The following is a 27,360-nucleotide window of genomic DNA, read 5'->3' on the forward strand; positions in this document are numbered from 1 at the left end:
TCCCATCTTTGCACTCCCTACAACCTCACAAACACCCCCTTTCCTCTCTCTGATCACAATCTCATCACCTTCACAGTCTCCCCGTCTTCAAACACCTATTCCTCCAAGCAGCAAACAATTACCCGCAGAAACCTTCACAACTTGAACCCTGCTCCTTTCCACTCTGCAACTGACCAACTCTATGACAGAATCTCTACCCTGTCCTGCCCTGACCTGGCCACTGCTGTCTACAACAGTTCGCTTTCATCCGCATTAGACTCACTTGCTCCTCTAACAACACGAAGCATCAGGCCCCGACCATTACAAGCTTGGAAGACTGACAACACCAGAAATCTTAAATGACATAGTCGTGCGCTGGAGCGATTGTGGGGTAAAACCAAATCTCAACAAGCATTCACCCTATATAAATCTGCTTTCTTAACATACAATTCCTCCCTCCATCCTGCCAAACAAGCCTATTTTGTCACTCTTATTAATGCCTTGTCATCCAGTCCTCGTCGTCTCTTCTCTACTTTTAACTCTCTAATTTTTCCACCTCCACCCAGTACCTCACTCACTGCTCACGAGATTGCAAATCATTTCAAAAACAAGATTGACACAATTCGTAGGGGCATCTCTACTGCACAGACATCCATCCCACTTAGCATACCTTATACTAAACCTCCCTCAACACTTTCCTCTTTTGACCTTGCTACTACCGAAGAGGTCACTAAGGTTTTCTCAGAAGCCTGTCAAACTACCTGCCCCCTGGATCCTGTGCTCCCTCACTCACATCTTCAATCTTTCCCTCTCTACTGGTGCCTTCCCCTCCCCTCTAAAGCATGTGAACATCACTCCCATACTTAAAAAGCCCTCCCTGGACCCCACCAACCTGAACAACTTAAGACCCATCTCCCTGCTGCCATTTACCTCTAAACTCCTAGAGCGCTTAGTCTACAATCGCCTGAGCTCCCACCTCACCGACAACAACCATCTTGACCCTTTACAGTCTGGCTTTCACTCACTACAATCAACGGAAACTGCCCTACTAAAACTCACTAATGATCTACTAACTGCTAAAACCAATGGCCACTACTCCGTATTCTTACTACTTGACCTCTTCGACTTTTGATACGGTTGACCATCCCCCCCTCCTCAAAAAACTCCACTCTCTTGGCCTCAGAGACTCTGCTCTCTCCTAGTTCTCCTCCTGGTTCTACCTATCGCAGCGCTCCTTTAGTGTTAACTATAACGCTGCCGCCTCCTCTTCACTCCCTCTTTCTGTAGGGGTCCCTCAAGGTGCTGTCCTTGGACCCCTTCTCTTCTCCATCTACACCTCCTCCCTTGGTCACTTGATAAACTCCCATGGCTTTAAGTACCATCTCTATGCTGATGACTCACAAATCTATCTTTCTACCCCTCACCTCACCCCTTCAGTCTCCTCTCGCATTACCAACCTACTAAGTGACATATTGGCATGGATGTCACTCCACTTCCTCAAACTCAATCTTTTCAAAACTGAGCTCTTAGTATTCCCTCCAGCCCGTGCCCCCTCCCCTGACTTCTCCATCAAGATCAATAACACAATTATCAGTCCCTCCCCTCATGCCAGGGTAATAGGTGTAATCCTAGACTCCCATCTGTTCTTTCAGCCCCAAATCCAATCACTGTCCAAATCTTGTAGACTTCACCTCCGCAACATCTCCAAGATACACCCGTTCTTAACCTCAGAAATCACTAAGCAACTTATTCACTCCCTTGTTATATCTCGCCTTGACTATTGTAACTCCCTCCTCATTGGCCTACCTAATCGCAGGCTATCCCCTCTTCAGTATATCATGAATGCTGCTGCCAGAATCATCCACCTTACTAACCGTTCTGTATCTGCCACCCCTCTCTGCCAATCCCTCCACTGGCTGCCCATTGCCCAACGAATAAAATTCAAAACCCTAACAATAACGTATAAAGCCATTTATAATTCTGCCCCAAATGACATCACCGATCTTGTCTCTAAATATCACCCAACCCGTACTCTCTGTTCCTCGCAAGACTTCCTACTCTATAGCTCCCTTGTCTCTTCCTCCCATGCTTGTCTCCAGGACTTCTCCAGAGCTTCCCCCATCCTCTGGAAGTCTCTACCCCAATTTATCAGACTATCGCCTACTCTGCTCACTTTTAGGCGATCTCTGAAAACCTATCTCTTCAGGGAAGCCTATCCTGCCCTCAGCTAATGCTGGAATCTTCTACTCTTCCAACCAGTCCACCCCCCACAGTTATTACCTTTTGTACCACCAGCCCCTCCCTCCTAGATTGTAAGCTCCCAGGAGCAGGGCCCTCCTATCCCTCTTGTATTGAACTGTATTGTTGCTGTATTGTCTCCCGTTATATTGTAAAGCGCTGAGCAAACTGTTGGCGCTATATAAATCCTGTATAATAATATACAGACTGATTTTATTGTTGTGGGTTTAGTAACACTTTGCCATCTCTTTATGGCTTTGCCCAAAAACACCCTGGCTACTATTCCGTTAACCTGGAGTAGGTAGGGTACCTTATAATGGCGAGATCTTGAGGGATCTAAAAGGCCAGCATATAAATCCGCACACCAGCAATCACTTGAAATATCACATTTTTGAGTGTTTGCTGTTTAACACCTTCTCTGATGCTATGATGACTTCTACAGTCATTTGTCTAAGGACAGTTCCCCCTACAGAGAATCCAGCACACTCTTCTTGTTCTGCAATTATGGTTTACATATGGGACCAGCAGCTGTCTGTAATAATGAAATGCCACTTTGTAGCCCCAAATCAGCCAGGGCTGTGTATAGATGTGATCAAGTGTCCTACCTACAGCGTGTGCACTAATCATTCTGTTAATTAATATTGTCTTGATGCTAGGTAGTCAAAACATCTGCTGGGTGGGCTGAGCAGAAGCTGATCATACCATGCATATAATCATTTCCTAATACAGATAGGCACAATACTGTCTTTTTTGATAAGCTAGCCATACTTGAGGTGTCTCTATGTGCTGCAAAACCTAAACATCAGTGACACCTAGTGGGCAACTTGTGCCATTACAAGCACAAAGCAGGTCCCCAGAGATGAATAATGTGACAAAAAAAATACTATTTTCAGATCAAGTGTATTTGTTTTTCAGCACAGATAATTTGTGCCAATATTTTTTTTTTGTTTATAGAATGGTATAGATTTGATCAGCTGCTGAAGCCTAATAGCACTAACATTCAGGATAGTGTTTGGTTATTGTTGAGGATTAGGTGTTAGACAAATATATTAATGCTAAGTGCTAGTTTAATGGTGCAGAAACATCATAGGCCACACACTTATGCACGGTTGGGCCCATGAGCAAAGTAGGCACATCCTTGATTTAAACAAAAAAAAAAAAAGGACACAAGATGCTGCACGGTATGGTTTTATAATAGCCGGTGTATTATTACATCTTTTGTGTTGTTATAAAGGATGCATTTGTCTTTAAGTTGAGTTTATAGTAAACATCAATAATTCTGTGTTGTGTAATGTCGGTTGTGCCTGCAACAATATTACGTCAGTTGGAGCCCTTGGCTCAGTCACTGGTTTTTATTGAAAAAAAGAAATTCCCCAGATTCAAGCACACAACTCAGTTGCAAACCACTTACTTTTGGTGTCTCAATTGGTAAGATGAAAATTATGCATTGATACGTGGATTATTTTAAATAATACATAGGTGGGTTAATAAAGACCTTTATCTGTAATAAAAGTGCCATTATAGAGTGCTCTGGTTTTGAAGAAATGGTGACACCTGCTGGACACATGGGATTATTACATTTTTACACTTCAGAATGAGTGATTCTGAGCACTGTATTTGTACATTATGCTGGGATTATTTCTGCAAACTGGCTTTTCTTGTCAAGCATTGCTGTTAGAAGTAAATCATGCTTAGGCCAAGTAGCTTACATTGGTCTTTGTTTAGCTGCCCATGTTACCTACTTCCAGTACAGTTTATGCACAGCATATACAGTGAGGAAAATTATTATTTGATCCCCTGTAGAATTTGTACGTTTGCGCACTTACAAAGAAATTAAGGGTCTATCATTTTTATGACACGTGTATTTTAAATGATAGAGACAGAATATCAACCAAAAATTCAGAAAAAACACATGATACAAATGTTATAAATTGAGTTGCAGTTCAGCAAGTCAAATAAGTATTTGATCCCCAAACAAAACATAACTTAGTACTTGGTGGAGAAACCCTTGTTGGCAAGCACAGAGGTAAGATGATTCTTGTAGTTGGTTACCAGGTTCGCACACATCTGAGGAGGGATTTTGGTCCACTCTTCTTTACAGAACTTCTCTAAATCCTTAAAGTTTCTTGCCTGTTACTTGGCAACTCGAATGTTCAGCTCCCACCATAAATTTTCTATAGGATTAGGGTCTGGAGACTGGCTAGGCCACTCCATGACCTTAATGTGCTGCTTCTTGAGACACTCCTTTGTTGCCTTGGCCGTATGTATTGGGTCATTTTCATGCTGGAAGACCCATCCACAATCCATCTTTAGTGTTCTGGCTGAGGGAGAAGGTTCTCATCCAAGATTTTACAATACATAGCCCCCTTCCATTGGCCCCTCAATGCAGCAAAGTCTGCCTTTACCAAAATACAATGTTTCCATCTCCGTGTTTGACTGTAGGGATGATGTTCTTGAGGTCATAGTCAGTATTTTTCTTAGTCCAAACATAGCGAATTGAGTTAATGAGCTCAATTTTGGTCTCACTGACCACAGCACTTTCTGAATCATTTAGATCAGTGGTTCTCAACCTGTGGGTCGCGACCCCTTTGGGGGTCGAACGACCCTTTCACAGGGGTCCCCTAAGACCATCAGAAAACACATATTTCCGATGTGTAAAGAGCAGCTACTGTGTAGAAAGCAGCTGCTGGGTTGAAAGCAGCTACTCTGTTAAAAGCAGCTACTGTGTTGAAAGCAGCAGTATTGGAAGTAAAACAACACTCATGAATTATAATTACTGGATAAATAATTTTATGGTTGGGGGTCACCACAACATGAGGAACTGTATTAAAGGGTCACGGCATTAGGAAGGTTGAGAACCACTGATTTAGATGTTCATTGGCAAACTTCAGACAGGCCTGTACATGTGCCTTCTTGAGGAGGGGGACCTTGCGGGCACTGCAGGGTTTTCAGTCCATGGTAGCGTATTGTGTTACCAATGATTGGTTAGGTCATAGTGGTCTCAACTGCCTTGAGATCGTTCACAAGCTCCTCCAGTGTAGTTCTGGGCTGATTCCTCACTTTTCTCATGGTCAGCCTTACCCCATGACGTGAAATCTTGCATGGAGCTCCAGACTGAGGGCGATTGGTGATTATTTTGTATTTCTTCCATTTGAGAATAATCGCTCCAACAGCTGTCTTCTTCTCAACAAGCTTCTTGCTGATGGTCTTGTAGCCCATTCCAACCTTGTGCAGGTCTACAATCTTGTCCCTGACATCCTTTGACAGTTCTTTTGGTCATCTGCCCATGATGATGAGGTTTGAATGAAAGAAATTCTGTGAACAGATGTCTTTTATATACATAAGCTGTCATTAGGAGCACCTTCTTAAATTGACAGGACTAATCTGTGTACCACATGAGCATATAGCCAGTCTGTTGGAGCTCACTACTCATTGAACTGCAACTCAATTTATAACATTTGTATCGTGTTTTTTCTGGATTTTTGGTTGATTTTCTGTCACTATCATTTAATATACATCTATGATAAAAATTATAGACCCTTAATTTCTTTATAAATGGGCAAACTTACAAAATCTGCAGGGGATCAATTATTTTTTCCACTGTATTGTCAATAGTTTACTGTGATATTTTCTGGCATTGCAATATTTTGCTTTTTTTCCTTTCCTTAAAGTATATTTTTTGTTAGTTTTGGATAGAGTGGAGAGGTATTAGTACCCCTGTCAGCTTTTATTGTTGTCTGTGCCCCGTTTAGGGATATTCACCCTATTTGTCCTGTTTACCATTAAAGTGAAAGTCAAGAAAATCCTAAATTTTGGGTTGTCCCCAGAAAAGTAAAAGGGGGAAATATTCCAATGGAGACACCGGTTCTGGTGACCTGGGGGTCCTCAAAGAATTCCCTTAATTTGCAGGGATTCCTCTCACTTCCTGTTTGGCTATGGGACAGGAAGCAAAGGGAAATCTCTGCAATGGGACACAGAAAAAACAATCTGACAGTGGTTATTACCCTCCCTTCCCTTATCCAAAAATGGGAAAAAAAGTTTTGCCTATAGTTATACTTTAACTTTAGGTTTTATGGTTTTTGGCATCTGTTTCCCATTGGGAAAATTTCCCTTTACTTTCTCTCCTGTATACAACAGGAAATGAGAGGAGAAAGTTTTTAGATAGTGTCTCCATCAGAGAATATTACTTCTCTCCCTATTCTGCTGACAGCTCAAAATATTGGATTTCCTTCACTTTCAGTCCTAAAGACAGTGGTTAGCAGGAGAGATAGAGAGCATGAATCTCCCTAGTGGGTCAGACACAACAGTGAAACCCAAAAGGGGTTCTAACCCCTCCACAATTTATCAAGAACTAAATGGGGAAAAATAATTTGGCTTTAGAAGCACTTTACTTAACACAGGGCAGTGATGATGGTGATAGCAATAATAAATTATGCTGTGTAAATTTACATCAATGTAGTTGACATAGCTCAGTATAATCCAAAGGAAAAGCAGCACGCTGATTATGTCTTCACAGGCAAGGTCCTGCCCCCATGTATCACCCAATGAACTTAATGGATGAAACATGTTAGAGGAGCTGGGGGAAGGACCCCATTCTGAAGCATGTCAGCAGATTAATGGTTTGCACGTGAAGACATCATTGGTGTATGGCTTTCCCCTTGATTATACTAAGCTATGTTTTGGAGGAGTAATGAACTCCAAGCCAGGACCTGATTCCAGAAAATGATGGGAGTTGACATATTATGAGGCTTGTCTGATGGAAAATGTTTGTATTACAGGGAAAAGAAGCTGAAGTCCAGAGCACAGGAGCTGGTTAGCGCCTTAGAGAGACTCACTAAAAGTAGTGAGATCCGACACCAGCAATCTGCAGAATTTGTCAATGATCTGAAGAGAGCCAACAGGTCAGTACATGATCCAGGTTCCATTTAAGAAGTCGGCTGTATTCCTGCTCTTTGGGATCTATGTGTTAGCATACAGATACATTTAAGTATTGCAAAGTGCAGTAATGATGTGCAGCAACCATGACTGATCGCTTCCATAGATTAATAAGGGTTAGTTAATACTGACAATTAGCGTAATTGCCGAAACCCAGCTCTGTAGGGAGCCGTTCTAAATGTTAACACAAAGGTATGCGTGGCCATGTTAATCATGTTTTTAAAAGCAAAGGTGGGTGGGATTTCTAGTCTGGATTTAATTTGGAAAGGTCTTGTATATAGTCTGCACAAGTTTTAGCTGACAGCTAGACTGTCTCACCATCTCATACCATTTTCTGTCATGAACAATTTTAGGGAAATGGCTATAAGGAAGTTGACATTTTCTTGCTTTGTTTTTTTTTATCTCTATCATATAAATTGTAAAATAGTGTTTGAGTTACCACAGCATTTCTTGATTACGTTATGGTCAAAGGATTCAGGCACTTTAGGTCACACTGTGCTTTCATGAGATTGTACATTGGCATAACAAAGTTGTGAGGACAGCCCATTTTACCCATCCTAATCCCAGCATGCCTCACTAATATTAGGAGTGGATCATAAGAACAGGGGGTTGAAACCTGTGTCTTGTAACATATTCCAAGAAATGGATTGTAGTGTATGTAAAACATCCTATTTTCTTGTTTATATTTCACTGGACACAAGTTGAGTATTTAAAATATATGTGATCCCTTACCTTGTAAACAGCCCATTCAACTTAAAAAAAAGAACAGAAATGCTCAACATTTGTGGATATATATAAAAAAGTATTAATAACCGTTTTTTTTTTCCTTTTATAAAGTGATCACATAATCTGTGTTCTCAGCTGTATAAGGGGCTTAGAGGCTTGGGGGCAGAGAAATGTCAGTACACTGATCTTCCCAGTGAATGGCTGTGCAGGGGTGCATGTCAGTACACAAATCTGATCACTGGAGGACAGGCAGGCTGAGCCCCCAGCACAGTCACAAAATGACTACAGTGGGATGGGTGTGCTCTCATGCCTAGTGTGGCCAGTTTGTAATGAGAAAGCAGGGGAACTGACAGGATAACTAGGTATCTCACACCAAGGAAGCAATACAAAGAGAACTGGATTCTTTTTAACACAAGTACATGGTACAAGTACAGATGCATATCAGGAATAAGAAATATTGGGGTAACATATTGTTTATGTACATTGGGACATCCAAAAGCAATAGCGCAAACAAAGGCTAACGGGCCCACAGAAAACAGTTCAACAGAGCCTTATGACCAAAGCTGGCATCAGCTGAGGCCTGAACATGCACCTGGTAACTTAAAGCAGTATTAAACCCATAAGCAAAAATGTATCATATTGCACCTTACCAATTCTTAAATGTGATGGCTGCATTAGTTTACTTTTTTAGGCTTTCTTTCTTATATTTTTATCTGGTGATCTAGCCAGTAAGTAGTTATTTTTTTCAAAAGAACAAGCTCTCTTCCAGATTTATCAGTATACAGGGATGGAACAAACCATCTAACATTAGCAGGGGAGATTACAATGATCAACTTTTATTTATGTAAAACCTTTATACCGAAAGGAAAAAAAAGATTGCTTAACTGATTATAAACTCTGAACTGGAGTTACTGAACAGAACACTAGGTGAAAACGGGAGAAAAGCCTAAAAAAAAAAAAAAAAAGAAGAAAACTAATACAGCCACAACATCTAATGATTGGTAAGCTGCAATATACAGGTGAAACTCGAAAAATTAGAATATTGTGCAAATGTTCATTTGTTTCAGTAGTGCAACTTAAAAAGATGAAACTAATATACGAGATAGTCTCATATATATATATATATATATATATATATATATATATATATATATATATATATGGCAGTGTGGGCAGGTGCCAAGTCCTGCTGGAAAATGAAGTCAGCATCCCCATAAAGCTCATCTGCGGAAGGAAGCATGAAGTGCTCCAAAATCTGGTAGACGGTTGCGTTGACCCTGGACTTAATGAAGCACAGTGGACCAACACCAGCAGATGACATGGCTCCCCAAATCAACACAGACTGTTGAAACTTCACACTGGACTTTATGCATTTTGCAGTGTGTTCCTCTCCATTCTTCCTCCATACTCTGGGTCCTTGGTTTCCAAATGAGATACAAAAGCTGCTCTCATCAGAAAAGAGGACTTTGGACCACTGAGCAACAGACCAGGTCTGTTTTTCTTTAAACCCGGTAAGACGCTTCTGACGTTTGTTGTTCAGGGGCAGCTTGACAAGAGGAATACGACATTTGAAGCCCATGTCCAGGATCCGTCTGTGTGTGGTGGCTCTTGATGCACTGACTCCAGCCTCAGTCCACTCCTTGTGAAAGTCCCCAACACTTTTGAATGGCCTTTTCCTGACAATCCTCTCCAGGCTGCGGTCATCCCTGCTGCTTGTGCACCTTTTTTCTTCCACACTTTTCCCTTCCACATAACTTTCTATTAATGTGCTTTGATACAGCACTTTGGGAACATCCAACTTCTTTTGCAATTACCTTTTGAGGCTTTCCCTCCTTATGGAGGGTGTCAATGATGGTTTTCTGCACAACTGTCAGGTCAGCAGTCTTTCCCATGATTGTGATTCCTACTGAACCAGACTGAGAGACCATTTAAAGGCTCAGGAACCCTTTGCAGGTGTTATGGCTTAATTAGCTGATTAGAGTGGGACACTTTGATCCTAGAATATAGCACCTTTTCACAATATTCTAATTTTCTGAGATTGTGGATTTGGGGTTTTCATGAGCTGTAAGCCATAATCATTACAATTATGACAAATCACGGCTTGAACTATCTTGATTTGCATGTAATGAGTCTATCTCATATCTTAGTTTCACCTTTTAAGTTGCATTACTGAAATAAATGAACTTTAGAAGGATATTCTAATTTTTTGAGTTTCACCTGTATTACGTTTTTGGTTTTGGGTTTATTACCGCTTTAACAAACATGTTACTAGACCAGATGGCAGCCTTTTGAGTCTAGTAATGCCTATTCTGAAAAGTCCATAAAGCACTAACTGATCGGTTTGAGTGTGTGTTGACTGGGAACCTTGCCCTTGAAGTCATAAGCTTGAATGATGAGCTGTCAAATCCACCTAGCGTTAGTAGAATGAGAAGCATGCTGTCCCCTAAGGGTACCTACAGGAATGACAAACTGAGAGACACACTTTTAAAAGGAAGTTTAGAGATATATTCACAGTGTATAGCACATCCAGACAGTGGAGGAAAATGTTTAGGAGCAGGACAAAGATGTTAGGACAATTTCCTGGTTAAGGCGAAAGGGGAAAAAAAACATCTTGGGAAGAAACTAGGCCCTGGGCCTAAAAACAACCTTGTCCTTGTGTTGCAAAAGCGAGGGTTTTTCATTTTTTCTGGGTTTTTTTTTTTTTTAATTTCTAAGGCCTCCAACACAGACACTTATGTTGTAGTAGTGATAACGACAAGTAATGCAACCTTGCGAGTAAGGATAGACAAAAAAATACCCGAATAGTTCAAAAGACAGTCTTTAAAGAACTGAGAGAACCAGGCTGAGATCTCATGGAGTGATTGGAAAACATACAGGAGGCACAACCTGTAGAAAGGCCTTCACTAACGAGACTGAGATTTGACCCTTGACGGTACTCAAGACTAAACGTAATCCAGAACTGACTGAGGTGAATGCAGGAACCACTGTGATTTTCATGGGATAAAATGTCCTTATCTCTGAATCTACATCAAAACCATTACATACATTCTCACATGCGCCACCAAACCTAGGAGAATTACCACTTCTCTTGGCCCCCTACTTTGCCTTACCTGGGGATTCACATCTTGTCACTCGACGCTTTGCAAACTCGACTCGATGCAAACTACCCATCTTTTACAGGGGCTCTCACGTTTGCTATCCAACTGGAACTCATACCCACTTTCCTGGTTTGAAAAATTTTTGTTCTTGAAATGTCCCTAAAATGCTCTATTTATTCAATGGCCTCCCAATCTCTATCTAAGCACATATCCACAGGATCAAACAGAGGAAAATGCATTTGGGGATGCCACAGATGATGCATTGCAGTCTCTATCCTATACTGATGGAAACCCTGGGTGGCCTTAGTGTCCCTAGGCTGTCTAAATACTATGAGGCTGCAAGGATTGTGCTACTAACAAAGCTTTGCACTATCTCTGAACTCCCTTTGTGGGCCTCCGTGACTATATTGCTCACCTATCCCAATATTTAACTTGTTGTGGCTTCCCCCTCCTATCAATCTCCAATTGTTGATCCTACATTACAACATTCACTGAAAATATGGGACTCTGTCAAATACTCAGTTAACCTCACCCCACCTTCCGCTGCTCGGTATCCTCCAAAACTTTGTTTTTCCCAGCCCTGGAGTACACTGAGCACTTTAGACTCCTTTAACTGATTAAGGACCGCCCTATAGCAGATATTCTGCTACAGGGCGGCCCCTGTGCGCAAAATCACATTTATAAACGTAATTTTGCAATTCCGAGTAGGGCGGGCTTGCCAAACAACTATTTGATAATAAATGGCTTCATATGATCATCATCCTCAATAAAAGAGTTTTTTGGAATGATCAGTCATATTTTCAATATCAATGCCAAAATGTCACAATTTCTGCCATGGTATGCTAACTTTTGAGCACAACTGTATACCACCATTTGTAAACACTATAACTTTCATGTAAACCAATTAATTATATATATTGGGATTTTTTTTTTTAGCAAAGACATGTCGCAGAATACATTTTGGCCTAAATTTATGCCGAAATTAGATTTTATAAAACTTTTTACTCGACATGTTTAATAGCAAAAAGTCAAAAATATTGTTTTCGGTTTTTTTTCAAAATTGCCGGCCTTTTTTATAGTGCAAAAAATAAAAACCGCACAGGCGATCAAATACCACCAAAAAAAAGCTCAATTCGTCAGGAAAAAAAAGGATGTAAATTTCATTTGGGTGCAGTGTTGCATGACCGCGCAATTGTCAGTTAAAATAACGCAGCGCCGTAACGCAGACCGCTTCTTTAACTGCTTCCTGACCGCCTTATAGCAGAAATACTGCTACAGGGTGGCATGGGTGCGCAAAATCACGTGTATATATAGGTGATTAGCACTCCTGTGGTTTTCACTCCCCTCCCAGATAGTGTCAGATTGCCCGTCAGCACACCAGTAATCACATTTAACCCCTTGATTGCCAGGAACAAGCTCATACTCAATAAACTTCCATTGCTAGTATAGTGTTTAAACAGATCAATATCTTTGATCAGACCAGCACTATACCAACGTTCACATTAGTATAGCGTCTCCAAAAACACAGCATTAGCGGGATCATCCCTGGCACATGCCAGCACCTGCATTTAGACCCTATGCTTACCCCCCCCCCCCCTCCCCAGCAAGTGCAGTGTCAGTAGGTCACTGTCACTTGATACATTGCACACAAAACCGCAGTGTTCTCAGAATCAGGCCTGATCTCTGCTAGCACTTGTCGGTAAATTTTGATGACTCTCATATGCAGCAGAGTGCCAGTACTAGTGCAGCTAGCTGGTGCGGTGCCAAGCACAAGTATTGTCCCACAAACACCAAGAATTTGCACACAGGCCCATAGAGCCCATAGTATCCTTCCGGATGCGCTTGCAAATACCGATTGGCAGCCCATAAATTCTGCAGTACCCGTACTCCCCCCCCCCCCCCCCCCCCCCCCATTTACTGCCCAACCTGGAATTCAGGTGGAAACAGCAAATTTAACTACCCCCTTTATTTTTTGGAGCTGTTTTTCACAGAAGATCTGTATGCATTAATTTTGGATCAAAGTAATTTATATGCACAACAGTTTATCGCTGTCAACCCAAATTCAAACCTTCCCAGACCTTTCGCATGGAAACCCATTACAGTTTCCGAATTAAAAATTTTTTTTGGGCCTAACCCTTAACATGGGCATTACTAAAAAAATTAATTGCAGTTGTATTGGTCTACAGACCTGATTCATCATATGCCGTGTTCGCTGCTGCCATGGCCAGGCATAGATATGAGAGTATAATGTGTTTTATGCATTTCAATGACAACACACTCTGTTGTTCTTGGGGTGACCCTGAATTTGACCGGACCGACAAAATTCGGCCTTCGTAAATCACCTTAGCCAAAAATTTGCAGATGTATAGAGAAAGAATGAGATCTGAAAAATACTCACCATGCTTCTTTTTAAATTCTTTGTGGTATCTACTTTCCAAAAAGGGGTCATTTGGGGGGGGGTTTGGTGCTATCCTGGCATTTCAGGGCCTCCAAAACTGTGATAGGTAGTGAGGAAGTTACGCACCTTCAGATTGTCAAAGTGGTCATTGGATTTCAGGCTCCTGTATGTGGCTAGGCTCCCAAAAAGTCTTGCACATGTGGTATCCCCATACTCGGTAGAAGTAGCAGAATGTATTTTGGGGTGTAATTCCACATATACCCATGGCTTGTGTGAGAAATATATAATTTAAATGAAAAAAAAATGTTTTTGTGATTTTCCAAAAACTTGTGGAAAAAAAGTAAATCTTCCATGGACTCAATATCCCTCTCAGTAGATAGCTTAGGGTGTCTACTTTCCAAAAAGGGGTCATTTGGGGGTACTGTCATGGTATTTTTGCACCTCAAGAAATGCGATGGGCAGTCAGAAAGTAAAAGCTATGTAAATTCCATTATCTATACCATAGTTTATAGATGCTATTACTTTCACACCAAGCATTCAATATACACTTCTTGGGATTTTTCTAACTAAAAACATGTAGCAGAATACATTTTGGCCTAAATTTTTGACGAAATTTGAGTTTTTGGGATATTTTTTATGACAGAAATGAGAAAATATCAGGGTTTTTTTTTTTTATTTTCTGTCTTTTTTTTCTTTATAGCACCAAAAATAAAAAGTGCACAGGTGATCAAATGCCACCAAAAGAAAGCTCTATTTGTGTGCAAAAAAGGACGTAAATTTAATTTATGTACCATATTGCATGACCGCGCAATTGTCAGTTAAACTAGTGCGGCGCTGTATAGCAAAAAATGGCGTAAATTGCAGTATCTATACCATAGTTTGTAGATGCTATAACTTTCACACAAAGCAATCAATATACACTTATTGGGATTTTTTTTTTACCAAAAACATGTAGCAGAATACATTTTGGCCTAAATTTATAACAAACTTTGAGTTTACTATATATTTTTTATAGCCGAAAGTAAAAAATATTGTTTTTCTTCAACATTTTCGGTCTTTTTTTGTTTATAGCACGAAAAATAAAAAGCACACAGGTGATCAAATACCACAGAAAGAAAGGTCTATTTGTGTGAAAAACAGGACAAAAATTTCGTTTGGGTGCAGCATTGCATGACCGCACAATTATCAGTTGAAATAGTGCAGCGCCGAATAGCAAAGAGGCCTGGTCAGGAAGGGGGGTAAATCCTCAGGATGGCAAGTGGTTAAATAACTAACTTCTTTCGATCACTACTTAAAAATGCCCTCATTCTAGTGGCCTAATCTCCTTCCTATATCAGGCTCTTTCCTGCTCTTCAGGGGACTCCAAACCAAAATGTATCCTTAACTGGGAGAGCGATTGAGGGAAAAGTTTGATATTGCCGACTGGAATAAAATCTAAACAGCTGCAGCTACATGTTCCACAAATATCCTAGCACAAGAGAATGCCCACAAGGTGATGTTCAGATGGTACATGACCCCAAGACCGAATAGCCAAATTTTATACCCTCAGCTTTTACCTTTTATGTTTTCTTGAACACTCCAGGCACACTGCACCACATCTGGTACCCCAAGGTGCAGCGTCTTTGGGTCCAGGAATATAATTTGATTCGTACCATCCTCAACACCGATTTTACTTTGACTCCTTGGAAGAGTTACTTCAGAGGCTCATTAGTAACCTGGCCCAAACCAAGCAGAATTTGATCCTTCACCCGTCAATACTATAGCAAGAGCATGGCAACTCCAATTTCATGGAAGTGGAACAGCAGATAATGGGCACAGTGTTTCATGAAAAGCTTACAACCATGCTGAACGATACGCACTCCTCAAAATATGGTCCCCTTGGCTGGATTACAACCAGGATCTCAAGCTTGATTGTTCACTTCCATCTCTCTGAGAGGTTAACAAGCTGCCTAGAGTGTCTTGGCCTGGTCCTCACCACCTCCCTCCCCCTAGCCCCCACCCCATTTGCTCCTCTAACTCCCCTAGCTCTCTTCTTGACCCTTTTTTTTTCCCCTCTGTCCTTTAATTGTTGCAGCATTTTGGTACCTTTATGGCAGCTTGGTTGCAAAGGCACCGGGAGGGTACTGGGGGGACATATCCCCCCTCTCCAAATGTTTTTCCCTCTTATACCCTGGTTGAACTGGGTGCAACTTGGCATGCAATTTGCATGCTATGTGACTTGCAAATTGTATGCCAAGTCGTACCCTATTGTCTGCAATTACAGCGTTCATATCTGACTTGGTTGGAGCCGCACCGATTTTTAAAGGAGTGAATGCATTACTTTTGGTGCAATTTGCATAAACATCTGTGTCAGATGTCTTGCAAGTCACACCTCAAATCGTAATGACATCCCGACTTCGAAATTGTGTGACTTACAGTTTCAAAGTCAGGATTGATGTGACCGGGGTGTTAGGCCACTTATACTTTTAGGCCCCCTCCATCTACTCATTTCAGTTGATACCTAAGCCCAGTTTACCAACCTTTTCTAGAAGTGAATTTGCTTTTCAGGTTACTTTATCTACTTGTGTTTAGATCCACTTCTCTTAACATTTGGTTACTTGATCTTAATATATTTTGTGTTCTCCAACTGTCTTTATGCTGTATTTCCTTGGTAACACATTCAATAAACTTTAGTAGAATAAATTTCCTTATCTTGCACCTAGTAAAAAAAAAATGCTTTCCAAGTGCCATAATAAAATATACAAGAAATAGGGTTCCTAGCTTCCAAGAGCTTGGGCCAACTGAATTCAATAGGATGTTGTCCATTAGGACTGTTAAAGCCAGTGATGTAGAAGCAGAGAGGCAAACCGGCCCTTGGGATAGTAGATCTGGATGGGTCCACAGAGAGTCTGGCAAGCTCTTAAGTGCCATGTCTTTTGGGTTGGCTTGGGTGCAAATTACTGGAATGCAGTCCATCTCTATGCTGGTTAGGAAGGAGCTTCAGAGGAGGAAGGCTAGAGGTACCCTGAATTTGGAAACAAATCTACAGAATTCATTGATGAACCTAGGAGGTCCACATCCAATGTCACCCACATGCAACAGAGGTCTTGAAACACTTTGAGTCCTGATGTGGTCTACGTGCCAGTCTTCACAACTGGGATGTGCATAGTAGTCAGGGCTGGAACATTTTGGCGAAGCCATAATCAGAGCCACTTCTTTTTGAATTGCAAGGCTTTTGGTGCCTCACTGATGGTTAATAAGCCACTGACATGGCACTATCCAACTGATTCCTGGTTGCATGACCTTACAGATGAGAGATCTAACGCTGAAGGGATAACAAAATCACACTGAGTTCCAGAATATTGACTGGTTGCTGATATTCCTCTGATGGCCAAGTCCCTTGTACTGAGAGGGTACCTAGGACTTCTCCCTAACCTCATAGGCTGGCATCCATTGAGGACAGCTTCCAAACCACTGGAAGGGAGGATCTTCTTGATTCCAGTGTAGAACCTGTGACCCACCACACCAGGACAAGCCTTTTCCTGTTGCTCAGGCATATGGGATGGTCCAGACACTCCACCCTTTTGTCTCATAGGTCAAAACCCTCTTGCAAGAATGAAGTGTCGGAGGGGTTCTGGACTGAAGTGTCTAAACATGCGAACGGAAAGACTGAAGTCCAGGGAAAGGAAAACATTGCCTAAGATCAGGCCCAGTTACTCCAAGTAATGAGACTGTTCAAGTGCTGGCTTCTAAAGATTTGGAATCCATCTGAATCTCTGTAGGGTCTGCGTGGTTTGTTGGACATTTGCTGACATTTTACTGTTCCCTTAGAAATAAGTCATCCAGATATCCCATTTTGGAAATGCCCTGAGAGCAAAGCAGAATGAGAGCAGAATAAGGGAACCTTGGTGAATATCCGAGGTGCAGTGGACAGTCCCAAGGAAAGGGTAACTAATTGGTTATGTTGTGCGCCCACAGCAAAATGCAGCTATTTCTGGGGTGTAAGGGAGATGGGGAGATGGGGATATGCAAGTAGGCAACCTTGAATGTCAAGAGAAGCAAGAAGATCTCCTGGATAGAAGTACGCAATGACAGACTGAGTGGATTCCCTATGGAATTTTTGCACTCAGAACAGGGTGTTGAGAACCTTCAGATCCTTAGTATTGGGTAGATGCCCAGCTTTGCTTTGGAGATGGCAAACAGGTTTGGATACAATTTTGAAACCACTCCATTTATGGAACAATGGCTATAACCCCTTGAGGAAAACACTGTGCCAAAGTACTGTGAATGTCCGCCAGTCTTTACCGGGTTCTTGGCAAGTTTGACAACATGAAGTAGGGTGGGGACAGAGACCAAAATTCCAGTTTGCAGCCATCTGGTCCCAGGACATCTCAAATGCTTGGGTCCAGAACATTGTATCCAAGGAGCTACAAAGTCCAACAGATATCCCCCTCTCTGATAGGTGGGGTCTTCCCCTCATTGTGAAGAGTACTTGCTTGCAGACCTGGGGGTCTAGGAATTACAGCAGAACTGAGTTCTATGAAACCTGGAGGCATAAGAGAAATGAAAGGAACTATTTTGCCTTAGGAGTAGCAGGTTTCCCAGATGTGAAAAATGTGCATTTATTATTTTTGGTTGCAGGAGCCTGTAAAGGATTGCACCAGCAATCAGCAGATCACTGATGCCATGCAGGTCTCCTGCAGACCTGTCAGTATTTCTGCTTTGCCATACGGAATGTACAGGCAGATATACTGATAGGAAGACTCATTGAACTTCCAAAGTGCCGTGGTAGTTCATTGAGAACTACAAGCCAACAGCTGCTAAGGCTGTCGGGACTTGTAGTTCATTCTCAGAACACTGTGAATGAATGATCTGGCCGTGTGGGTGGAGCCCCACACAGCCACGCTGATTTTATAAAGGGACAGCTAGTATGGGGAACTTCTCCCCATACTTCTGTCATGGGGGGGTGGGATGTCAATGGGCAGTGGCTGCAGCATTGGGAACATGTTACATGTTCCATCCTAAAAATGGGTGTAACATGTTCCCAAAGGTCCCTTTAATGAAGTTGCTCAGGTATTCACCAAAGGGCAAAGAGGCATTCAATCTCTGAAAGGGAGCAGTATAACCCAAAGTACTTGAATACTCAACCTAAGTCCCATAATGTACGATTAAGAAATGTGCTGACACAAAGATGAGTGTTCACAAACTGAACACAGTCATATTTTACCACCAGTTTCCAACATTATAGAAATGTTTTGGTTCAGATTAGATCACAAATTACTTGTAAGACCTGTATGTTTTCAAAAAAGTTTTTTTTTTTTTTTTTCATTTACAAAAGAACACATTGAGGAATTGAAAATGTTCACACTTTAAATTGTGGGAATATTTACTTATTTCATCTGCACATGATTGGATAATTGATGAACAGTAATTTTCTCTTCATTCGATTGGATAACTAAAGTAAATCTTTACAAAATTTGTGTGAACATTCCCCATTCCTTTCATAAACCAGCCTCATTGTATTGTAGCAAAATTCTGCCATACACAACAAAATGCATTGAGAAAGAATTGGATTAAGATCTGTATGATTAGAATGGGGGCTACATGCTAAGGTACAGCCCCGAGCGCCCACATATACTGTACCTGAGGGAGGACCCCAGGCATACTATTAAACCAGTAATTTTCTCTTCATTCGATTGGATAACTAAAGTGAATCTTTACAAAATTTGTGTGAACATTCCCCATTCCTTTCATAAACCAGCCTCATTGTATTGTAGCAAAATTCTGCCATACACAACAAAATGCATTGAGAAAGAATTGGATTAAGATCTGTATGATTAGAATGGGGGCTACATGCTAAGGTACAGCCCCGAGCGCCCACATATACTGTACCTGAGGGAGGACCCCAGGCATACTATTAAAACACCTGCTGTTTGACGTCTAGAAAAGCAGACACATACATCATAGTATTTAGTTTGTAGAATCCTGCTGCTTCTAGAGTTGATTGAAGTAAAATAATAAACTGGTTAAAGCCTAGTTTCAGGTTTTTATAGAAAAGTGACAGCAGAAAAAGACCGAGTGGTCCATCGAGTCGGCCCGTTTGAGTATTGATCTATGCTTGTCCCACGCATGTTTGAAGATATTTACTGTTGACTGGCTCTCTACCTCTGTTGGAAGTCTATTCCAAGCATCAACTACTTTTACAGTAAAATGATACTTTGAGATTAGCTTTGAACTTTCCTCCAGTTAGTTTAAGGTCATGTCTTAGTTACTTAGTCTGGCTGAAAAAATACAAAAGTCCATCCAGTTCAACCATTAGAAAAAAAAAAGTTATAATCCCATACCTACAGTTGATCCAGAGGGAGGCAAAAAAACCCAGCAAAGCATGAGCCAATTTGCTCCTGCATGGGGAAAAAAATTCCTTCCTGATCCCCCGAGAGGCAATCGGATATTCCCTGGATCAACTTTACCTATAAATGTTCATATCCAGTTATATTCTGTGTATCTAGGAAACAATCCAGGCCTTTTTTAAAGCAATCCACTGAGCTGGCCAGAACCAAATCTTGAGGGAGTCTATTCCACATTTTCACAGCTCTTACTGTGAAGAAACCTTTCCATGTTTGGAGATTAAATTTATTTTCCTCCAGACGTGAAGAGTGCCCCCTTGTCCTCTGTGATGACCTCAGGGTGAAAATCTCTACACCAAGTTCACTATATGAACCAATGATGTATTTATACATGTTGATCATATCCCCCCTTAATCTCCTCTTCTCAAGAGAGAATAAATTCAGTTCCTCTAATCTTTCCTCATAGCTGATCTCCTCCATTCCTTTTATCAGTTTGGTTGCCCTTCTTTGTACTTTCTCCAGTTCCCCAATGTTCCATTTGTGAATTGGTGCCCAAAACTGAACTGCATATTCCAGATGAGGTGTTACTAATGATTTGTACAGGGGTAATATGATATCTCTCTCTCTGGAGTCTATACCTCTTTTAATACAAGAAAGGATTTTGCTCGCTTTAGAAACCGCAGCTTGGCATTGCATGTCATTATTAAGCTTGTGATCTACCAGAACTCCCAGATCCTTCTCCACCATTGATTCCTCCAGTTGTACTCCCCCAGTATGTATGATGCATGCATATTCTTAGCCCCCAAGTGCAGAACCTTACATTTATGAACATTAAACCTCATTTGCCACATAGTTGCCCAATTAAACAGTGCATTGAGGTCGGCTTGTAAGTTTATTCGAAGACATCCTGTAAGGACGTTATTCCACTGCACAGCTTGGAGTCATCTGCAAAGACTGAAATGGTATTTATAATTCCAGACCCTATATCGTTTTATATATATTAAAAAGTAAGGGTCCCAACAATGAACCTTGGGGTACACCACCGACAATCCTAGACCATTCAGGGTATATATCATCAACCACTACTCTCTGAATTCGGTCTTTTAGACAGTTTTCCATCCATTTACATACAGATTTTTCCAAGCCTGTAGACTTTACTTTACACATTAGCCATGTGTGGGGAACTGTGTCAAACGATTTTGCAAAATCCAAGTATACCACCTCCCCTGCCACCCCTCTGTCCAAGGATCTGCTCACCTCCTTATAAAAAAGAAATCAGATTTGTTTGACAACTTCTTCTGTCTTTCATGAATCCATGCTGTCTGTTGCTTAAAATATTTTTTTCCAGCAAGAACCCATGCATGTGGTCTTTTATTAAACTCTCCAGTATCTTCCCAACTATAGAAGTTAAACTAACAGGTCTGTAATTACTTGGTAAAGATTTTGAACCTTTTTTTAAATATTTGCACCACATTGGCCTTACGCCAATCCAGTGGTACTATGCCAGTCATTAACCCCTTCACGCCTAAGGGTAAAACAAATCTAAATGCCTAAGCACAATTCTGCACCGTTGACATGTGATAGCAAAACCGTACATATCATTACAACTACTTTGCACATCCAGGTGGATTATACCTTGATTTTTTTCAGGACAAATTGGGCTTTCATTTGGTGGTAAATGGTAATGGATATCTCCTGATTTTTTTTTATTATCAAAGGAAAACTGGCCAAAAATAGTAAAAAAAATCCTTTTTTTTTTATTTAGCTATGTGTTTCTTGTTATGACCATAACCTACCACCAAAGAGCAACCCAAAATAAATTCTCCAGCTCTTGACGATCGCAGCGATACCATATATGTGTATGTTATTTGTTGTTTGTACCCGTAGTACAGCCCAGAAACCATAGTGCGCATTTTGTTTTTGTCTTTTTTTTTTTTTTTTTTTTACCTAAAACACACTAACACTAACTGACACTGACATTAACACTAACTGACACTGATACCAATTTTTTTTTTAAATCCTGACCTTGACCTTGACCCTGACCTTTGACCTAAGACCCTGACCTTTGACCTTGACCCTGACCTAAACACTAACCCTGGCACTGAACTAGATCCAACCTTGATCTAGGTATTTTTTTTTTATTTTTTATTTTATTTTTTTAATATTTATTTATTTATCTTTTTTTTTTTTTTACAAACTTTTTTTTTTCTTCTCTCTGACAGGAGTTCGAGAGATACAATGTATCTCTCTTCTCCATTCATAGAGAGAGAGTGAAAAAAAAACAAGGGGGCCGGGCTGCACAGTGACTGATCACTGTGATAGCCAATCAGAGGCTATCACAGCGATCATGTGACCCGGGACCGGGAGTCCCGGGTCCCGATCGTTAGAACGGGACCCGGTGCTCTCAGTGACACCGCGGTCTCGGTGCTGGGAGCGCGCTGAGGGGCGCGCTCCCAACACAAAGACAGGTACGCAAATATGCGGCCCCACGGAAAAAAGCCCAGGTCCGTGAGGCCGCATATTTGTGTTACGTCGGCGTCAAGGGGTTAAAGAGTCCCTAAAAATTAGAAACAATGGCTTTGAAATGACAGAGCTCAATTCTTTAAGGACCCGTGGGTGTATGCCATCCGGTCCAGGTGCTTTATTCTCCTTTATTCTGTCTAAATATTTTTGGATCATAACAATAGTGAGCCAATGTGGATCATCTGGAGCTGTGTTACTACTATGCCCATTATAGACAAGAGCTCCCCCATGCCCCTTTGCATACACAGAGCTGAAGAAGCTATTTAATAAATGTGCCTCTTTGTCCCCAGTCACCCACTCTAGATTATTTTGTAAAGGGCCTACATGCTCGGACTGGACCTTTTTACTATTAATATATTTGAAGAATTTTTGGGGGTTGGTCCTGCTATCTTTTGCAATCTGTCGTTCATTTTCAATTTTTGTGGACTTTATTTCCTTTTTTTATGTTCTGTTATATTCTTTGTAATGTTTAAACGATGACCTTAGGTCCTGATTCCCCTATATAGAACTATTTGTCACTTTAAATAGTTTGTTTGGGCCAAGCTGACCCAAACTTTTTTCTTTACTAATAGATGCACCCGCTATCAACGTATAAACTGTATGTAGAAACAGCTAAAGACTGTCTCTACATACATGGAGCACTTTGTTCCGGCAGCAGTACCAGACTTCCCATCTGCTGCTGGAACAATATTGAGTCGGCTCATCACTGCTCAGTCGTTCCCAGGAAGCCTTCTATTTTATCAATGAATACAAGTCTTCCTCTGATTGACTGAGGTAGAGAGGCAGTTGGACAACACCACACTCTTCACTTCACTCGATTTTGTTCCAGCAGCAGATGGAACATTCCTGTACCCCTGGTGGAACAAAGCACTGTACAGTATATGATATGTATCTAATGCTATATATTGTTTATACACTGCTGAAAGTGGTCACATCTATTAGTAAGGGAAATGGTTTGTTTGGGCCAGCTTGGCCCAAACCCAACTATTTAATGTAAAAGCAAACCTGAAGTTAGGTTTTAAGCATAGAATGATTTCTCTGTAAAATAGAAGAGGTCCATCACCTAAAGACACTAGCAAAATAATAAGGTTCCATGCAGTTGGGTAGTGTTACAGGAGTACATAGAGAGGGTATGTCCAGCAAAGCTTTGCCAGTGTCCAATCACTTGAAGGTAACCGCTTATAATCCCAAGATCTATGAATATAAAGTCTGTGTTCTGTACTGTATGATTAAAATAATTCATTTTCCTCTCTGATCAGTAACCTAGTAGCAGCATATGAGAAGGCAAAGAAGAAGCATCAGAATAAGCTGAAGAAGTTGGAGTCACAGATGATGGCCATGGTGGAGAGACATGAGACCCAAGTGCGGATGCTGAAGCAGAGAATAGCATTACTAGAAGAGGAAAACTCCAGACCTCATGCCAATGAGACATCACTGTGAAGACGATACTGGAGTCATGTATGTGCCATAGATACACCTGAAATACAGACTGATGACTCCTCTCGCTCTCTGGCATTCGGCTCCTGGATGTGACTGGATAAAATAAACATTTACACTCCAACTTCAAATATGAAGCTTTTTAGGCATTCTGTGCCATAAGGAGAAACGTTCATAGGATGTACACGTCACCTCCAGTGATATACCTGACAAGTCCTTTTTTATTTGTAAGACACTGGTGTGTGCCAAAAACGTCTCAGCTGTGCAATCAGTGTGCTGTGTGTGGAATGGAAGGCAACTTCAGAAACTGACTTACAATGCACCTTCTTTTTCTTTCACTTTATGAACACAAGGGCTTTGGGACCCTGTGAGGTGCTGTCCTATGATGACTACCAGCAGAAAAAATAAAAACAATATTTCCCAGCTGGAGAGCCACGCCTCCACTATCCTTAACCAATACATCACACCGCCTCAACTGTGGTGCTTGATAGGATAGCACCCTGCAGCTTTAATACCCTACTTTAATGAATACAGAGGCTGTGTTTCTTTGTACACTGTGAGTACAAGTGCTCTGATTTAAATTTTTTATTGGGGGCTTTTAATCAATATTCATATTTTTTTATGTGTTGTCTAATATATAAATATAAACATTATTGGGTTTGCCAAGGTGTACATGGCCACATACATTGTAATGTGTCAGAATAGCATGTACAGCCAATTATTGCTTAGATGGCGAAAACAAGGACACTGGTTGGCAGAGCAGGTTAGAAGTATGCAAACTCTACCTATGGCTTTGGTCCAGTAGTATAGTTGGGATTCCATAGGATGGTTTTAACAAAAACATTTTCATAGGTCAGCAAATTAAAATTATTTTCAATATCCAAAATGTAATTCCATATTTGGAATCTTAAGTTATTACCATGTTCAATTTTGGGTAGATGCTGGTGGTCTGACTCACATGCACACCTATTAATATGCCTGGCATGTTGCAGCTGTAGAAAGTGCAGCACCTGTTATTAGTTGCACCCATCTTATCACAGTGTTAGAAGGGTACACACTCTTCATTTCACATTTTGAACATGCCATTATGAAAACTTAGCAGCATTAAGTTTGAGATTTTCTGGTAGGTAGAGGGTTCATGAATGGAAAGCTCCAAAGTGCTAAATTTGCCAATGGTGAATGGATACTTCAGCCACCCCAATGTCCACCCATAAGTGAAATTTCACTGACCCTTACAATCAATCTGCCCTAAACCTTTTAAAAGGAGACATTTTGTGGTCTAAACAGAAGGTCACCATAATGGTTCAAGTGATTGGTTTATGGCTTCCCCAGAGCTGTGGTGAAAAGTAAATGTAGTTACTATACATACATGTCCCTTTTAGTTCTGGTACTTTTAGAATAACTAGTCCATATTGAGGAGTACCTTCCTCTGTGAAATGAAAATGCACTTTAAATGTCCTTAGTTCTAGTAAATGTTTAGCAGATAAACTATATGCTGCATGTGCTGCTCAAAGATCATTGACAAAAATTGGCCTTACATTGTGAATAAAATAACGGGTGAAGAAATGGCAACACTAGCAGTACTGACCAACCTAAGATGCGTCTTCTGAGACTGTACCTAAAGTGTATGTCATGGCAAAAAAAAACATCTGCCGTACATCCTCTGAAATGCTCATTACTCAGAGTTTCTTCCTTTTATTGATCCTTTAAGTACAGAAAAATATTGAACTGACAAAAATGCACTCTGCTCTTAAGCCCTGTTGGGTTGACGACACACAATATTTTGTGAACTGTCAGCTCTGCCCAATGTCTTTTGCTAAATTTCATAACCACTTTCACTCCCTGATCTCTACAAGGTAAAGGCTAAGCATTTAGTCCAACACCTAGGAGGGTTTAAGAGACTGAAAGAAGCACAAGAAGTGTTTAAAATAGAGAATTTTAATGTCACTGTTACAGTTACTGAGAATCTATACCGAGTTTATGTCACAGCAGACCATTCAGGAACAGTTATGTTTGGTAACATACACCTGGGAAAAGTGATCCCTCGACCAACAAACAATTCAGATGATTTCTAGTTATGTTAGTCAGCTGATGGAGGCCTCTGGACTTTTTCCTCATTCCTCTCTTAAAAGGGGTTTAATAGTTGGACAAATGAATGCACTCGGAATCAAATATTTATAATTTCTTTGTACTTGGGTTGCAAAACATACAAGATGCATATTAAAATCGCAGACAGGGCTTGTAAATACAAAAAAAAAAAAATCAACCTTATTTTGTGACTTTTCTTCTCTAGTATCTGCCCTATACATGTTTCACAAAATGAGCAGAATTCCTCCATGCTAAGAGCTTCTTGGTTACATGAAATCCATTCTGTACTGCCCACTACAGAGGAACCAGAGAACAGGAATGAGCTAGTAGCAGAGGTGCCTACAAACACTGGACAGAGACTGGTCATGCATTGACAGGTCATCTGCTTGTTAAACATCTTGCTACAGTTATGCCCCTTTCATACAGCTGGTTTGTTGTGGCCTCCAGATTCCTACGACCAAAGCTGATTGCATAACCCATTCATTCCTACAGCAAGAATCCGCAGGCCGCACCAAACTGGCCATGTGAAATGTTTTACAATTTGTGTCCCATTGGGGGATATTTTACTTCCTGTCCCATAAGCAAAACAGGAAGTGAGGAATCACTCCAAAGTGAGAGAATCCCTGGTTGTCAGCAGGATCACTGGAACTAGTGTCCCAACTGGAATTCCCCTCTGTTCCAGTTCTGGTGGCAAACAAAAATTTAGGATGTTCTTTCACTCCCTGTGATAACCATAACAGGTCAAATAGAGAATGTGAATCTCCCTAACAGTGGTACAGACAGCACTAAAATCTGACAGTTCTTCCCTCTCCACTCTATTCAAAATGTAATTAAAAAAAAAGGTTGTGGGGTTTTTTTTTTTTTCCTTCCAAGGTTGCATGAGCCGCCTGTTTCTATCAATGAGGGATAGAGAGTGCTGTGGGTGCAAGCCTGTCTGTGGGGCAACTGTAGTATCCTGACTGTTCTACATTTCCCTGAGCCACCTTGCCCAGGGGCTTAGAGGTGCCTAGAAATGTAGATATTTCCTGCTCTGTGTACACAGCCAGATTGAGTGAATACACTCTGTAGCTTCATGTTCCAAAGTTGCAGACTAGAAGCACCGATGCTGAAAAACTTAGATGATATGTTACCTGACAGACAAACAAACAGGAAAGCAACGCTTACCCACACTAAGTCCCATTCTCAAAGTTTCAACAACAAACCAGAAGCCCAGACTCCTGCGATGCAGCTGAAGACCCCCCCAGTGTATGCCTGTACTAAATAAAGAGAACTGCTATCGTCTCAAATCCATTTATAACCAGCAGACAACGAGTACACATGGGTGAAACAATTCACAGTACAAAGATTCCCCAGTATGCAATCCAGCTAGCCAGCACAGAAAACCGAACTATATTTATGGTTTTAACACTGAGGTTAAAGGCATTTTCCACCTTTTGAAAAGACTCTAATAAATGCACCAACAATGATAAATAAGGGGGGGGAGCATTGCGAGTGCAGTGCACAGGCTCTTGCATTGTGTACCCCAGATCTGTACGGAACTTCTGTTATGATGCTGGAAAATAGTTCTGGACAAACTCCAATTGCAGTGACATCTGCTTTGGTGGCAGATGGG

At 41.0% G+C, this 27,360-nt stretch overlaps 1 protein-coding gene across 2 annotated transcripts in view; it reads left to right on the forward strand.

Annotated features, from left to right (window-relative positions):
- The window catches only part of MCC (MCC regulator of Wnt signaling pathway), a 540,260-nt gene extending 514,334 nt beyond the window's left edge, over positions 1–25,926 (forward strand). For both annotated transcript variants that reach the window (XM_089684729.1, XM_089684730.1), the window contains 2 exons: positions 6,996–7,118; positions 23,483–25,926. In XM_089684729.1, the coding sequence (XP_089540855.1) occupies positions 6,996–7,118; positions 23,483–23,663 (304 nt within the window). In that variant the 3' untranslated portion in view covers positions 23,664–25,926. The remainder of the gene's footprint in view (positions 1–6,995; positions 7,119–23,482) is intronic.
- Positions 25,927–27,360: the final 1,434 nt, after the last annotated feature.

This window comes from Staurois parvus, unplaced genomic scaffold (assembly GCF_062004578.1).
Source record: "Staurois parvus isolate SC_StPar_1 unplaced genomic scaffold, SC_StPar_1.0 ptg000354l, whole genome shotgun sequence".
Classification (NCBI taxonomy): Eukaryota; Metazoa; Chordata; class Amphibia; order Anura; family Ranidae; genus Staurois; species Staurois parvus.